At 30.3% G+C, this 16889-nt stretch overlaps 2 protein-coding genes across 2 annotated transcripts; one reads left to right on the plus strand and one right to left on the minus strand.

Moving 5' to 3' along the window:
- Positions 1 to 1557: 1557 nt before the first annotated feature.
- LOC110645943 (2-Cys peroxiredoxin BAS1, chloroplastic) lies at positions 1558 to 6057 on the plus strand. The gene is made up of 7 exons (XM_021799253.2): positions 1558 to 2081; positions 2219 to 2293; positions 3937 to 4018; positions 4112 to 4191; positions 4946 to 5071; positions 5500 to 5613; positions 5705 to 6057. The coding sequence occupies exons 1-7, from the start codon at positions 1866 to 1868 to the stop codon at positions 5819 to 5821; spliced, it is 810 nt and encodes a 269-aa protein (XP_021654945.1). The 5' UTR covers positions 1558 to 1865; the 3' UTR covers positions 5822 to 6057.
- Positions 6058 to 9121: 3064 nt separating this feature from the next.
- LOC110653559 (cytokinin riboside 5'-monophosphate phosphoribohydrolase LOG7) lies at positions 9122 to 14145 on the minus strand. The gene is made up of 7 exons (XM_058143674.1): positions 13897 to 14145; positions 12686 to 12783; positions 11719 to 11749; positions 11287 to 11386; positions 11069 to 11139; positions 9761 to 9904; positions 9122 to 9486 (listed from the first exon to the last, which is right to left on the minus strand). The coding sequence occupies exons 1-7, from the start codon at positions 14002 to 14004 to the stop codon at positions 9388 to 9390; spliced, it is 651 nt and encodes a 216-aa protein (XP_057999657.1). The 5' UTR covers positions 14005 to 14145; the 3' UTR covers positions 9122 to 9387.
- Positions 14146 to 16889: the final 2744 nt, after the last annotated feature.

The raw sequence follows: 16889 nt of genomic DNA on the forward strand, positions 1-16889 counted from the left end.
ACTGTCTTTTGTACTTCCTCATTCCACCACCATCTCTTTTTTAAGGGTGGTCCATGTCCTTTAGACTCTCCAAGTACTTTTCTAGCTACTTCTCTAATCTTTGATACCATCTGTATCCACATATCATTGGCCTCCATATCCAGCTTTCATGCTTCGGACTTGAGAAGCTCATTTTTGAACTTCACTTGCTTTACTCCTTTGAACTCCTACCACTTTATTCGAGCTATACTATTTCTTCTTACCTTACTTGAATTGTTCCTAAACTTGACATTCAATACCACTAACAGATGTTAACTTGATAAAGCCTCTCCTGGAATGACCTTACAATCCTTGTAATCCTTGCATAAAGCTCTATTTGTTTTCCTAGTTAAGAGGAAGTCGATTTGGCTTATATGTTGTCCACTTTTGAAAATAATTAACTCTAATTTGAAATTTTTAATATGGCTTATTTAATGATATATGATAGTTAATGTGGAACTTTTATTAATTATTCTAATAATTCATTGATGGTCAAATCAATTTAAAATATCGATTAAATATAAAATTTTAATTGATAATTACATAAATTTTAAAATAATAGTAAAATTGATGAATTATAATTTTTTCTGATATTTTACCTTTTTATTAATTAAAATATACCTAAAAATAATTTTTTTTTTATAAAAAATTAAAGTGAATAAACAATAACTTATCATTCCTCAAAAACTAAATTGTAAATTACCATAACAGAAATCATCAACTACCAAAGATGAAAAAACTAGAGAACTATCTACTTCACCCTTTTCTTTCTCAGCTTCCTCTCTTTTCTCCTCCCATCTCTTCACATTCTCAATAAAGCACAAGACTCAGTGTGACTGCTGCTCCAAGTCACAGTGATTGTGTGTGGCGGTGGGAGTAAATTATCCTGGGAAACGAAACTGTTTTTGTTCTCCTCATTCAAACAGTATCGTTAATAATTCATCAATACTTAGTCTGCAGAAGGACAAATGAAACTAATATATCCACTATAAAAGTGCTTCTCAATACAACATGCTTCCTGCCTTGTGAAACAAGGGATGGTCATCTGTCAAATGAAGCAATCCGGCGGAGTTCCAGGGAGGTGAAGTTCATGCAGGTAAATAAATTGACATCGATTTTATGTCGGTGAGGAGGCAGAAAGAATAATCGGACAGTGGTGGTCGACGAGGAAAAATATGTCGATATCTATGGAATCAAGGTAGAGCATTTTCCCTTGAAAATCGCCATGGTAGAGGTGCATATACAGAGGGGATTTCAGTTGTTTTGGGGGGGCCTGGGAGGGATAGAAATGGCGTGTGTTTTTGAGCAAAGGGATGGAAAATGAACGGTTCTTGAGCAAGAAAGTGAGGGAAAATCATGGTAAGAAGAGGGAAAATTGTGGGGTTTGAAAGGGTAAGGAAATGAGGATTTGTGGTTGGAGAAGAAATGGAGTTTCTCTGGCATTGTTGCTGGAATAGCTACATGGTGTGGTGAGGCTACAGAGAAAGTATTATTTTTTCTGGTATAAAGGGAATAAAGAAAATTGTGATTCCCTGTGGTGGGTAAGGAAAAGGCTCCAAGATTATGATTTGAAGATGATGAGCTAATGTTATCTGAATCTGAAGTCTGAGCTTGGCTATGGGCTTGATTGGGTTGGGCTGGGCTCGCTTATGCTGGGTAGCTCTGTTGCTATAAAACCCAATCCCACAAAATCTTCCTGACACTGTACCCCTCTGAAGTCTGGATATTATCTTCACTTCGGCAGTCTTCACCTACCATTTCTCCAGGGCAATGGTAACCAGTGAACAGTGAACACGCCTACATATAGACAGCTCTGTGCTTCATCTCTTCCCCCAAAAGAAGAAGAAATGGCTTGCTCCGCTACTTCAACCACCGGTCTTATCTCCTCAATTGCCGCCACTACCAAATCCATGGCTTCTCCCATCTCAAAACCCTCTCAAACCCTTAATCTTCCTAGTTCCTTCTTTGGCCACCGTAAGCCCCTCCTCCAATCTCGCGCCACTCGATCTATCTCATTGAATCGCGGCTCTCATTCGAGGAAGAGCTTCGTTGTCAAGGCCAGTGTAAGTCTTATTTTTAGATTCGTGGATTTTGAGACCAAAATTTCATTGAATTGACTGCTGTTATGCTTAGAATAGCGACTAATTGCATCTGATAATGGAACTCTAATGTAGTTTCTTCTTTGTATCTCTCCATGCAGGGTGACCTTCCACTAGTGGGAAATACAGCACCAGATTTCGAGGCAGAGGCTGTTTTTGATCAGGAGTTCATTAAGGTACGTATTAATGTGGACAATGCTGTGAAATACCAGTGTCCCCATTAATTGTTTCTGCAACTACGGAGCTTTTTTTATTTAAATGATACTTGGATGTTCAAATACGTGTAGATGTAGACATATCTATTTGTGTAGAAGCACAGAAGTGGAAAGTAGTAACTTTTTGAATGAGGCAAAATTTGGGCTTCAAATACTTACTGCATGTTTGTCATTGCTATTGAGAAAATAACTTTTTTAAATATATTAGTTTGATATACTAGTAAGACAATATTAAAAAATAATTTAAAATTAAATTTAATAAATTTTAGTTATAAGAATACGAAAACAATAAAATAACTTTTTCCAAACTTCTTGTTCCTATATAATTCTCATGTATATGAATACGAATCCATCTTCTTTTTTCTCCGTAATTAATCCTTTCATTTAGGATCAATATTTTTGCGAGTCCTTGAACGAATTTTTTTCTATGGAAAAATAGAACATCTTGCGGATTTTTGGTTCATTAAAAAGAGTTGAATCTTATGATAAATAAAAAAAGAGAGAGAGACATGTATACAAAAATCAGTCAAGTCAATAAGGTATAGCATAAATCCAATTTCTAAAATAATAAAACAAATACTAAATTAAGATTAAAAGCACGAAGCAAGAAAATATCTTTGTATGTATAGTATCTCATTGGAGAATCACTATGTTTATCTTATTTCTCATAGAAAATTCACTTCATTTAATCACTTTTAATATTTGATATTTAATAAAAGAATTACTTTCTTTTCTCTCTTTTCTCTTTGAATTTGAACAAGAAAGAGGCAAACAAATAAAAAAAGGGAAGGGGGGGTGTTGGGTTTCACTCTTCTTCATTGTTCATATATAATTCTTACAATAAAACAGCTTTTTTTCAAACTGTTTTTACAACATCTAAAATGGTACTTTTATTCAGAAAAGCAATTTTGGCTTTCCAAACTCAATGTCAAACAAACACTTAGTTAATTGCTGCCTTGAAAATAAAAAATATTTCATTGGCAGTCAGTGGGCCATTGTTTGGTGGGGCTCACAGCCATAGGGTGTTCGGAGCTGACAGTTATTGCAAAATGCTGAATAATGGGACTGTGTTGGGAATGTAAATTCCATATAAATGGTTGGGTTGTAACATTAAAGTGTGTAGATCAAAATATAATGCAACTCAGTCTATATTAAAATGAATTAAAACGTAATTTGTTTAACATTCTTTTCAAATTTAGCATGGTATTAGAGCGTGATTAGGTTGTGGGTTTTAGCCGTCCATTGTGTCCATATTGGGTTAATGGTACTTAATTGACATATTGGGTTAATTGATGTATAAAGCAATTTATTTACTTATATAAGTATGCATTAAAATGAATTTATACATAATTTGTCCAATACTCTCTCCAAATTTAACATATCCGATTGTGCCCTTAAGGCTGGGTAATGGGCTTTGAGTATTTTATGTGTTGTGAACTGAGGGACTATAATTTTCCAGTCCGCCTTTTACTAAATGGAATTTCATTTAAGCTGTATTGGTAAAATTGTTATGAGAAGGTGGATTATGTTCTTGTCAACTTCAGGTTTCCATATTCCTGTTGTGTTTTTTTAATTTTGTTTTGACTGGTCTGTTGTTGTTTCAGGTTAAACTCTCCGAATATATTGGGAAGAAATATGTGATTCTCTTTTTCTATCCTTTGGACTTCACATTTGTTTGCCCCACAGGTCTGTTTGATGCTAAACTAAATATAAATTAGAAAGCTTGGTGACAGTGGATCCTGATTGTTATTCTCCATTCTTGTACTCTCTTTTGTGTAGAGATCACTGCATTCAGTGACCGTTATGCAGAGTTTGAGAAGATAAACACAGAAATATTGGGTGTTTCAGTTGACAGTGTGGTAAGTTCTTGTCAAGAAAAAAAACATTGTTGGGATTTATGCTACTGACTTTTATTTTAATTTTATCCAATGCATTGTTGTCTCTGTGCGTGCCCATATACATATTCTCATTGAGAGTATGGCTTTAGAAAAGTCCTAGATGATATGACTCTAGATGGAGTGGAATGTGTGTATGAATATATATATTTTTCCTATCTCATTAAGAATATGACCCTAAACAATCTCATTAGAGTATGGATCTGGACAAGGTGGAACATCTGTGTATGTATGTGTACATCCTTGTGGATCACTACACCTTTTATCTTATCTCGAGTACATTGTTCATTTATTTGGTATCTACCTGATGTCAGGATAAAGTCGGTGGGTTTTAAGATTTGGATTCATTTTGAAAATATGATTCTAATCAGCTCTTTTTTTTTTTTTTTTTTGGCTTTTCGAAATGATAAGCCAAAGTGAAAATGATGAGGATTTGATCGAAAAAGAACAAGGAAAAAGATACTTATAATGAAAGATCTTAATTTTATTTCGGTAGTAACTTGCGTAGATTGCCTGTAAAAGTTATGCTGTACATAAAAATTGCGACAGTTGTGAGTGGTGTTTTTTATGGAACATAGCTGCTTGTTTAGGTTTTTGTCTGTCTTTGGTAATGTGTACTCATTTTGCAATCCTTGTTGTAAATAGAATGTAGCTTTGCTGTTTCACAGCAAATCCAAAATTGCATGTTGAACGTTGATCCTGATTCTCTTATGTGTAGTTCTCCCACCTGGCATGGGTTCAAACTGACAGAAAGTCAGGAGGCCTTGGAGATTTGAAGTACCCCTTGATATCTGATGTCACTAAATCAATTTCAAAATCTTATGGGGTACTAATCCCTGATCAGGTATTGCATATTTGTGTCAAATCTCATCCAAAACGATCATAATGGTTTTTGTTTCTCTGTCCCTCTCCCCTTTTCTTGGTCAGTTATTTTGACAACCTTGTGAGTGCACCTGCATACACAAATCACGCTTTCATGTGTTAGCGTCTTTTCTTTGATACTTATGTTGGCACAATTCTATGTATAACACTTGCACCTGGTTGTCATGGGAACTATTATTAAGACAAGCAATAGGTTACATTGCTCATTTTGTGTTGTGTTTATGCATACATTTGTATGCATAAACATCTGTATTTAGCAACATACTGATTCTTTTGATTATATGGTGGGATCAATGTTCTCTCAATTACAGTTGCCACTGAACTTCTTCAACGTGCCTATATGATTGAGTTTTGTACTTCTCTCTTAGAATATTTTGCCTCTGATATCAGGGAATTGCTTTGAGAGGACTTTTCATTATCGACAAGGAAGGAGTAATCCAGCACTCCACCGTTAACAATCTTGCTATTGGGAGAAGTGTTGACGAGACATTGAGAACACTCCAGGTGATTAAAATTCATTGATTCTGTTTATGTTCTGTCATGATTTTTTATGATCTAATTTTTTTCTTGTTATTTTCATTTCTGCCTGCATCAGGCATTGCAATATGTGCAAGAAAATCCAGATGAAGTTTGCCCAGCAGGGTGGAAGCCTGGAGAGAGGTCAATGAAGCCAGACCCCAAGCTGAGCAAGGAGTTCTTCGCAGCAATATAAGAGGGGTTAGCATTGAAACCTCAACCTTCATATCATTTTCAGATAGTGAGATGTAAACCATTTTTGTTGTTTTTAGTGTAATGTCCACGTTAGTTTTTAGGAGCAGTTTATGGAATAAGAGCATTGGAGAGAACCTGCCTCGGTTGTTTTTGTGAACGGATTGGGCAGTAACCAAAATGTTCCCTTTGTTCCTTGTTTATTTTATTTTATTTTAGCAGTGTGCAATTGTATGGTTATGCTAATTGCTACTGATGATTTTGCCAATAGGAAGAGTCGATGGACGATTAGCAAAGACCACGTCATTTGGATCAAGTCCATATTTGTCAAATTAAGTTTCGAACTGAGAATCCGTAAAAATTCTCAAAATTAATTAAAAATAATATATATTTTAAAAATTAAGTAAAACAATATGTTATAATAATATATTTGGACAATATAAAATTATTATCTAGCTAATTAAATGTTAAAAAGTATACTTTATAATATAATAATTTATTTTTGTTATGTTGTATAATTTTATATTATACGTTATGAACTTATAGATAATGAATATTATTATGTATAAAATAGTAGATTAAATTAAAAGGTCAGAATATATTAATGGAAAATTTTAAGAAATGAATTTATAAAAAAAAAAACAAAAAAAAGAATAATAGTTAAAAGAAAGTTTTATTTGCACTTCTCATTATAATATATATATTTATATTATACGTGTAAATATTTTTATATTTTAATAAAATTATTAAAATTTAAAAAATAAAAAATAATTTAATTTTTTTAATAAAAAAATATTTTTTTATTAACTCATTTTGTTAATATTTATATATTAAAAAATATAAATATCATTTGGAATTGAAAGCTTACCACTAAATGTAATAAGGAAAAAATACTTACCCATGTTGGGCAGGCGAGTGACAGCGCAGAACAAGTGTAGAGAATGAAATTGGATCCTTGAATGCTGGCCCAAGAAAGAAGCCTCGCAACTGTACTATCGGTTATTTCTGCTCCAAGATAAATTTAAATTTATTGACATTATCTTATTTTATTTACTTCATATTTAAACATTGATAATATGGAAATAAAAATATTAATAAATAAATTTTAATTGAGTAGTTTAAAGTTTATTTTTAAAATTATAAAAATTTTAAATTTAAATTTCTTTTGAAATAAATTATTCATAAGGAACTTGAATTTTCACGTAATTATATTTAATTTTTATTTTTTAAAAAATGAAAAAGTTTTTAAAAGTAAAAAAGAATTAAATTCTTTTATTTTAGACTTCCTTTAGAATAAATTTTTTATAAAAAAAAAGAATTTAATTGAATTATTATGTTTGATTTTTTTAAAATGAAAAAAAAAATTTAAATTAAAAAGAATTAAAATTTTCATTTGAAAAATTAACTTAAAAAAATCAATTAAATTAAATTCTCTAATTTTCAAATAAGGAATTAGAAAATTTACACCAAAAAATTGAAATTTTGATTTAGATCTTGATCTTAATTGGGGACAACCCAATTTTTGAAGAATGCTCATATTTTCAAATATGCAAACCTTAGGTTTACCTTTAATCAAAATACATATGTCAAATTAAAGATTTACCTTTAATTATGGCTTGATTCAATAAATTAGACCCAAATTCTCAAAACCTAAAAAGAAAATAAATGGATAGGATTGAGTCTAAGTTGTAATTAAGTCATGGTTTTGACCTCTTAACAATCTTAATGAGTTAATTTTAGACCCAAGTAATGAAACACAATAATTAGATATCACTAATCAACAAGGGAGACCACATGACTCACATGTAAACACCACCTTGTGATTATAATATAACTTTGACTTAATCCTCCACAAAAATAAATAAATAAATAAATCTTCACTTATAATTACTTTATTATGTCCCCACATGAAACACTTGCTATCAATAATTTCCAATCATATAATCATAGTTGCTCATATTTTATAACAAGAATTATTTTTTTAATATTAAAGATTAAAGAATTTAATTATAAATAATAATACAATTTTAATTTTTTTTTTAGAGAAATGATAGTATTGCTATGTAATACATAATTAATTGTTCATTACTTTATAAATGTTAGTTTTTTTTAATTTTTTGAGAGACTTCAAATAATTTATTAAGTTATAATTAAAAATTAAGTTAGCCTAATTTAATATTAGATTTATTTTGAAATTAATTAATTTCTGTATGCTATTAATTATTAGAAATATTGAAGTATTGTGCATTAATTGGAGAAGAAAACTTAGATGTTGTAATTGGGTTTTGTAAATTAATAATGTTCAGATGATTATTAAACTCTCACAAGAATCTCTATTTCATGTTTTACAAGTTACAATACCACTTCTATATATGATTGGGTCCAATCATTTTGGATCTTAAACCAACATATATTAATAATTGTTACATGATTATTTTTTCAATTATAGATTTTTTACTTAAATAATTAATTTAATTGATCAATATAAAAAACCCACTTCCCCATCAACTAGGATTCGATCCATCTATTAGGATTTGATTTCATTTAAAATTATTTATCTTAAATTCAATAAACTTAAAATTGTTTGGAAAAAAAAATTTTACGATTACTTAATTCTTAAGATATTTACAATAGAGCAACTCAGTTTTAATTTTTTACTTAAAAGTTATTAAATTTTAATTTATTTAATAATGAAATCACTATACCATCCACCTTCCATCAATAGCTTAAACCTATAGTTAATTCACGTGACATTTTTATTCAAAAAAAAAAAAATACTCTCCTCCATTCAAAATGTATTTGAACAGATAAAATTTTAAATAAAAATATAAAATAAAAAGTTGAATGTAAAGATAGTCAAACTAAATCTCTAAATTTTCTTATTGTTTAAGTTGTATATGAAATTGTATTATCAGTTGGACTAACATAATATACATCCATCATTCACACTCTCTCTTATTACTAACTAGATTTGGAAGCATCCGTTAATTTCGGATTAGACCACCACCCTATTCATTTCTATTTCTAACACAGTAATCAATGATGTTTGATTTATGAAAAGCAAGAACTGCCGACTGATGAGGGAACCATGTGAAGACTCTGAAACAAAGTAGTCAGTTTTTACTAAAGAGGCCACAAAAGCCTTCCATGCGGGCGAGGTGGTCGGCCAATTTCACAGAAGAGCAGACCAGACCATGTCCAGGTCTGGCAGTGGCAACAAGAACATAAAGTTGAGCAAAGAAAAGGGTAATCTAGCATATACTTCGATATAGCTAATGTTTAGATGAACGCACGAGCCACAACATATATAAAAAGCTATTTCACTGAACTGATTCCTTTCTTCTCAGTTTTCACAAAAAAGGGAAAGAAACAAACATTTTCTTTCTCCACAAACACGTATACATTTTCTTTTCTCATTTGATAGAGACAATGTGCTGACCGAGTTCCAAAAACGAAACCACCTACATACTCACTGTGCTCCACATGTACGGTATTTTACACCGTATACGAGTAAGTATATACCAAATAAGCAAAAAGCTCAAAATGATCCATTTGCATATACTCCGATGGCTATGAGGTAGCTACTCCTGATCCAGGCACATAATTTCGTCTGTCAACTTCCTCCCATACCAGCTTCGAAGTTATTTCATCGTATTCTGGTTCGTATTCCTGCCATATAAAACATACCCCAGAAACATTCACATTGATGTTCATTTGATAATACCCAGAAACATTAACATTGATGTTCGTTTGATAGTTAAGTAAGCTCTCATCGGAGTATCAATAAAAGAAGAAAAGAAGTAATCAAGTATTTAAAATTACAGTGACCGTTTCATTCTCGGCAACTTAGTGGGGCACCACTAAATGGTAATGTATGGGAATTAAGGCACATTCTTCCTTAAACAAGTCTCTAAACCAGAACCAAATTTTAGTACTTAATTACCTCAAGTTGTCTGACCAATTGCTTGGCAGCTGGTGCAGAAACGATAATGCGCCGTGCAGTAGTAGATATAAAGCCCTCATCAACGGCTTTGTCAATGAAAGACAACAATGAATTATAGTAGCCATCAACATTCAAAAGGCCCACCTGCAAAAATATTAATTATTGATTTGATTAATCTATTGGCATCAAAGTCTCAACATTTTAATTAAAAAAACAAAAAAGAACTAATAAAGCAAACTAACATACACAACAAGCACCTTCTTTTGACCAAGCTATTTTAAGGCTACTCGAGAATTTTCTTCCTCCCATTCATATGAAGATCATCTTAATCAATAATAAAAAATGGAAATCATGCAGCATGATCATGATTGGAAATGCATATCTTAAGCTATCTTTCCATGTGAATCCATTGGAGAACCCACATGATTTGATCCGTTGGTGCTTCTTTGCTAAATTGATAAAATTTATTGATCAAGAAATAAAAAGGTAGGAATCAGCTAGCTATTTCTTTTTTAAGTGCTTAGAACATTAACAAATTAAGAGCCATGTACTCGAGAAACACGACATATCAAACATGTTCCATCAAGCTATTGAGCTTAGGGACCAGCTACAAATATTTTAACATGTGAACTGAGTATATTAATTGGAATTCCAGCCCATCACGCATGACATCATGCCTGTGCAACAATATGAGCCTATGATAAGTGTTTAAAGAATAGCATTTAAAATTCAGTTGCAAGAACTTCCCATTAAATTTCAATGGCTTGCTGAGATCATACCATATATTTGTTATCTTTGATTCCGTTATCCAGATTTTTCTTTTCTTTTTATATTTGGGAGTTGTGGAGATAGGATGGGGTGGGAGACACATTGGACATAGTTGTTCCGTAGGATTCCCTCCCCACCCTCAAAGTCCTTTCTTTATTTTTACAGTTTCTTCAATGTTCTTGGAAAAAGTCCTCTATTCCTATAATTAAGGACTTTGATTTCTTACTTAAAGGAAAAATATGCATGTCATTATGTTTTCCATGTTCTATAGTTTCTTGTTCAAGCAACACATGTTATATTTTATCTTTAAGGGTATACAAATTTTAATGGAAAATGATAATCACATTTAAATGATATCATTTGCACATAAAGTCATTCTAGTCATCCATTTCTTTGAAGATTATTTAATATTTTTTCACTGTTTCTGGTGAAATTTTCCCCTTATGTGAAAAGAAATTTGATTATAAATTACTTGTCAACCCACTGTAAGATCTCATCAAACTTTAGTGGAAAATGGAACTAGAAGAGAACATTTCTTACAGGTTTGCGATGAATACCAAGCTGCGCCCATGTAATGACTTCCAACAATTCTTCAAGGGTGCCATAGCCCCCTGTCACCAACAAATGCCACGTCAGGATATTTATAAAATTATAGTGTATGCTTTGTAGTTTATATTATATAATAACTTGGCATTTTGTGATAATCTGATTTTGTGGATCAACCCATCAACAAAGAAATTTATGGATGAAACCCTTACCTGGAAGGGCTATAAAGGCATCAGCTTGACGTGCCATCTCAGCTTTCCTTTGATGCATATCAGAAACTGCTCTTACTTCCCCAACAGTCTGACCAATTATCTGTAAACATATATATGTTACTATTAATTGAACTTTTTTAAAATCTTGTCATCAATTAATGTCTAATTTAGTTTCACAAGCATGTCACTATTACCTAAGTGCATTAATTTATAATCCAGTAAACCTTGTTTGAACCTATGGAAGTGCCAACTAAATGCAAAAAAGATGTAGCAAAAGTAACCAAAGAAATAGGGCCCTCCAGAGGGGTTTGAAAGACAAAATAAATGCAGCTACAGATTGAGTCCTATCACCAAAGTACTCATAACTTAAGTGCTTTGTACTTGCACATTATAGCATAGGTGAAATTATTGCACGCTAAAGTCTCAACTCACCTCTCTGGGCATTAGAGTCCTTGGAATAACTCTGCAAAACAATCAGAAACCACAATCTTTAGTAATAAATATTTTCTTCGGGAATAAGATAGATATAAAGCATTGATTCCAATAATCAAAGCGAAAATTGAGGATTAAATGATATAAGAGAGATTCAAGTGACAAAATGATAGTGATTTGCTTGCTCCCTCAATCTGTAAATGCACTAATCATATGAAAATTGTAACAGGGGTAACAAGGTCTTTTTGAAATAAGTGGTGACCCCTTCAACTATTCATGAACATGGCCTTTTAAAAAGAAAGAAAAGTACTCTCATCAATGCCTTAAAGTTTACATACTTTCTACCAAGCTTTTCAATATCTTTTCCTCCTAAATAGAAGACACAGTATTACACTGACATTGTGAGCACCAAAACAGATTCACTTTACCCAACTGAACAAGACTGCTAAAAGAGCCTCCCTGAAATTAGTTAAGAAACCAATTAAAAAAGACCTTAGTTAAGGAACACTTTTGGATACCATACTACAGAACATGCTCATGAATATTGATAATTCAGGAATTAGTACTATGTTCACAGTCCCTGGGAACTGAAAAGACTGATATCTCTTTATTTTTTTCTTGGTTTCGAAGGAAGGAAAAAATAAAATTGCAGAATTCCCATTTGTCATGTATGGCCAGCATCTGATCCCATGATGTTTGCCTTTGAGCAGGTTTGAGGAATGAGAACTCCGAGTCTGACTTCATAGAAATTGGGAAACTATGCAAGGCTCTGGTGACAAAATAATAAGGAATGCAATTGCTAAAACCCCATTTCAAGCTTCAAGGTCCCCTGGGAGCGGGTAACTATCATGAGAAAGAATGATGTTTGTCTTTTGGAACAAGCCCTTTTGTTCATTACTTTTTTACCTGTCATTTCAAAATCAAGATTGAAGACCAATAGAAGGGGGAGAGAAAGACAGAGACTAACCCTAGAACATGGCGCCCACCATCATGAACTGCCTGAGAAACAAGACCCATCAATCCCACGCTACCACCTCCATAGACCAAATCAATCCTTCTTTCCACCTTCAAAACTCATCGAAAAACAAACCCATTAACACGTGTCACGAAGTACAATCATCAACATAAAAAACTAATAAATATTACCACTAGCTAAAATAAAAATGACAAACAACGATAATAATAAGCTTGGAGTGATAGCTAGCGAGAGAAATAAGCATTCTTGAAAGAATCCCATAAACAAAAATCATGGTGGTTTGGTCCTTGAAGCTTGTGGAAGTGCCTGCATAAGGTTTGTAACAACACGCTTAAAGGAGTCATGATACCAAGGTAGCACGTTTGGTTCCCCAGAGAAGCACAACAAATTTTTAATACTTGTTTTCATTTGTTGTAAAGAAATTTGAAAATCGTTTTTTTTTTTTTCTTTAAGAAATATAAAAAATAAAAAAAGAAAACCAAACACAAGGATCATGCAAGAAGGCTGCTCAACTGACAGGCAGGTTACAGCTAGCAGCCTCTCATGCCTAACATAAACCCTAAGCCTTCTCTCCCTTGTAAGGATAATTAACTCAACAATCATATGCCCACGTTTAGACCTTGTTTCTTGCAATTTTTCAACCTGCAGGTTGCAGTACACTACCGCCACCATCACCACCACTTGGAAAAAGAAGAGATTGAAACAAATGCAAGTATCCAATAAAAAGACAAACTTCATAAGAAGAAAAAAAAAAAAGAGAGAAAATGAACAAATGGCAAGAAGATGTATTTTGACAAAAAAACAAACACTTTGAAGATCAATGACAGAAGAACTTCATTCATATAATATATAGCAGAAAATTGAAGAAAAGTTCAATTGCACCCAGTCAATAACCCAGGCCACAACAGAAATCGCATGTTGGATGAAACTAAACTCGTGGAATTCTATGAATCCCTAGAAACACAAAATGACAGAATCTCCACAAATGGATCAGAAATAACCACGCTAACTAGCAAGGTGGGGTTTCTTTCTAATACCCAGAATCAGAAAGAGAGAAAGAAAACCGAAATGGGTTCAGATTGGGATTGGCTAATACATTTATGTGAAGAAAAATGAATGAGAATAGAAAGAGACGAGGGAGATATATATATATATATATATATATATATATATATATATATATATATAAATGTATATATTACCAGTTCCTTGCCTAACTCAACAGCTGCTTCTTGATAGCTAGCTTTCTTGCCTGAACTGCTCCCACAGAAGACACAAATTCTCTGAAACCTGGACTTAGATCCTTCCATATTTGCTCTCTTTCCTTTGTTTTCTGTATCGAATGATGGGTCTAAAGTCTGAAAAACAAATGGGATGGAGGGTTGAGAATGAGAACAAAGTGGAGTATTTGTTTAAATATAGAAAAATCCCTCAAGCTCTCAATAACTCCTTGCCCAAGTAATTGGGAAATTTTAAAATAAATAAATAAAATATATAGAGACAAAAAGGGCAGTTTAATTTCTAGAATTTAATATTAATATAATATAAAATCCCACTGGCTATTTTTTTTTTTTAAAGGAAGAGAAAAATGGAGATTTATTAGTGTGCTTCGCATGATCATAAGCCTTGATACAAGTTTTCCGCTTCCAACAATGGCTATCTGCCACGTGGTTGAGAAGTTTCAAAGCACAGATCATCAATCCTCATTGGTTGAGGTGAACCATCCACGTGAACTTAAAATAAAATAAAATTACTTCGCCGCAAGAATGTTAATTTTAAATACAATTCTATTATATTATTTTATAAAAATATTATAATTGTCATATTTTTTGTTAAATAAATTATAAATAATTATTTTATAAAAATTAAATATTAATTTATGTAATGAGAAAGATAAAATTTAAAAATTTCATAATATTATTTTTTTTCATAAAAAAAAAACTATAGAATCCATCTTTTATATATATATATATATATATATATATATATATATATATATATATATTAAATTCGTGTGAGTGAAATACCAGAATAAATACACTTGCCTCGTAATTTAATCCGAGTTAATTTTTATAATTTTAATTACTAATAATTCTATGGATATGTCCTCCAAAAAAATTATACAGATAAGTTTATTTATATATTCAATTAATTTTAAGAATCAGTTAGATTGATAATTTTAAATTTAAATATCTTATCATCTAAAATTTATATATATTTAATTAAATGATGTTTTATATGTAATTAAATTTAAATATCAAATACTCAATACATTCAATTTAAGTTTTACTCGCTAAATCCAAAATAAGTAATTATTTATAAATTTATTTATAAATTTATTTACTAATATCTAAGTTTATATCATTATAAAAAACACCGCAGATTAGCAATAGATTTTTTTTTTTTTTTTTACATTGAGTCTCATTGCTAATTTATTTAGTAACAAATTTTAACTTTTGTTTATAATTAGCAATAGTGCTAATCTAATTAACGTACAAAAATAGAAAAAATCATACAAAAAAAATTTATTGCTATTTGTAACTGATTTAGTAATGGACTTTCGTTACTAATTACAACTAATTTATAATCCATTGATAATTTGATTGTGATTTAATATTATGAATTTTTAATTTTAATATTAAAATTTAAAATTTTAATATTATAACTGATTTATAAATTTTAATTGCTACATTGAGTCTCATTCTTAATTTATTTAGCAATAAATTTTAACTTCCCTTTGCAATTAGCAACGGACAATGTTTTTTCGGTGCTAATCTAATTAACTTAAGAAAATGGAAAAAATCACAAAAAAAAGTCATTGCTTATTTGTAACTGATTTAGTAATGAACTTTCGTTACTAATTATAACCAATTTATAATCCATTGTTAATTTGACTGTAATTTAATATTATAAATTTTAAATTTTAATATTATAACTAGTTTATAAATTTTAATTGATATATAAATTGTCATTAATAGTTATTATGAATACATTACAATGGGAGTAAAAAATATTATTTTTAAAAAATGGTTAAAAATTGAATTGAAGGAAAATATATTAATGAAAATGGGAATGAAAGGAAAAAAATAAAAGTAAAAAAATGAGAGAAATGAGAGAAAAAAATGATAAGAGAAAATTGAAGAAAATGAGATGAAAAATAAGAAAATGATGAGAGAATTGGGAAGAAAATGAAAGAAAATTGAAGAAATTAAAGATAGAAAATGAAATAAAAAGGAAGAAAGTGAAATAAAAGAAAGAAAAATAATCTAAAATTTAGGAAAAAAAATGAAAGAAGATAGAGAAAAATTAGAGATTTGAAAAGAAAAGAAAATAAAATAGATGAAATTGATTATAGAAAATCAATATAAAGTAAAGAGAATGAAAAAAATAAAAGAAAAAAAAATTATAGAATTAAAAAAAAAAATGAAAGAAGAGAGAAAAAAACTTATAATAGATATAAGAAAATAAGTGAATGAATAATATAAGGAAATGAAATAAAGCCTATAAAGAAATATAAATAGGAATTAGCAATAAATTTAAAAACAAAAATTTATTTTTCTCCTAAAAAAATAGTAACAAATTCCAAAATTCATTTTTAATTAGCAACGAATTTCATAATCTATTACTAAGTATAATTATGTACACTTTTAAACTTTTAATAGTGGGATTTTTTCCTCGTAAAGTGGCAATGGAATATCAAATCCCTTGCTAATTATAATTATATATACTTTAGAAATTTTAATGGCCGGATTTTTTCATTGTAAAATTAGCAATGGATTTTAATTTGTTGCTAATTTGATAAAATAATTTTAATTATCATTGACAAAATCAATATAATTGTTTTTCTAATTTTATGAAAATAACAATTGATTAAAAACTCCGTTGCTATTAGAAACGGATTTTATAAGTCTGTTGCAAAATTAGCAACAAATTTATAAATTCATTACTAAATTTATATTTAAATATTTTCACAATGTCGATTTGTAACAAATTTTAATGAATGTAAATCCATTGCTAATAGCAACAGATTTAGCAATGAAATTTTATATTTATTGCTAAAGTATTATTCCATGTAATTTTATTCCGAAATTACAATGAAATCAAAAATTAGTCATAGAATCCATTATTATTAGTAACGGATTAGAATCCGTTACAAAATTTTATTGCTAATCTATGTTTTTCTTATAGTGTATTG

The sequence above is a fragment of the Hevea brasiliensis genome, chromosome 3 (genome assembly GCF_030052815.1).
Source record: "Hevea brasiliensis isolate MT/VB/25A 57/8 chromosome 3, ASM3005281v1, whole genome shotgun sequence".
Classification (NCBI taxonomy): Eukaryota; Viridiplantae; Streptophyta; class Magnoliopsida; order Malpighiales; family Euphorbiaceae; genus Hevea; species Hevea brasiliensis.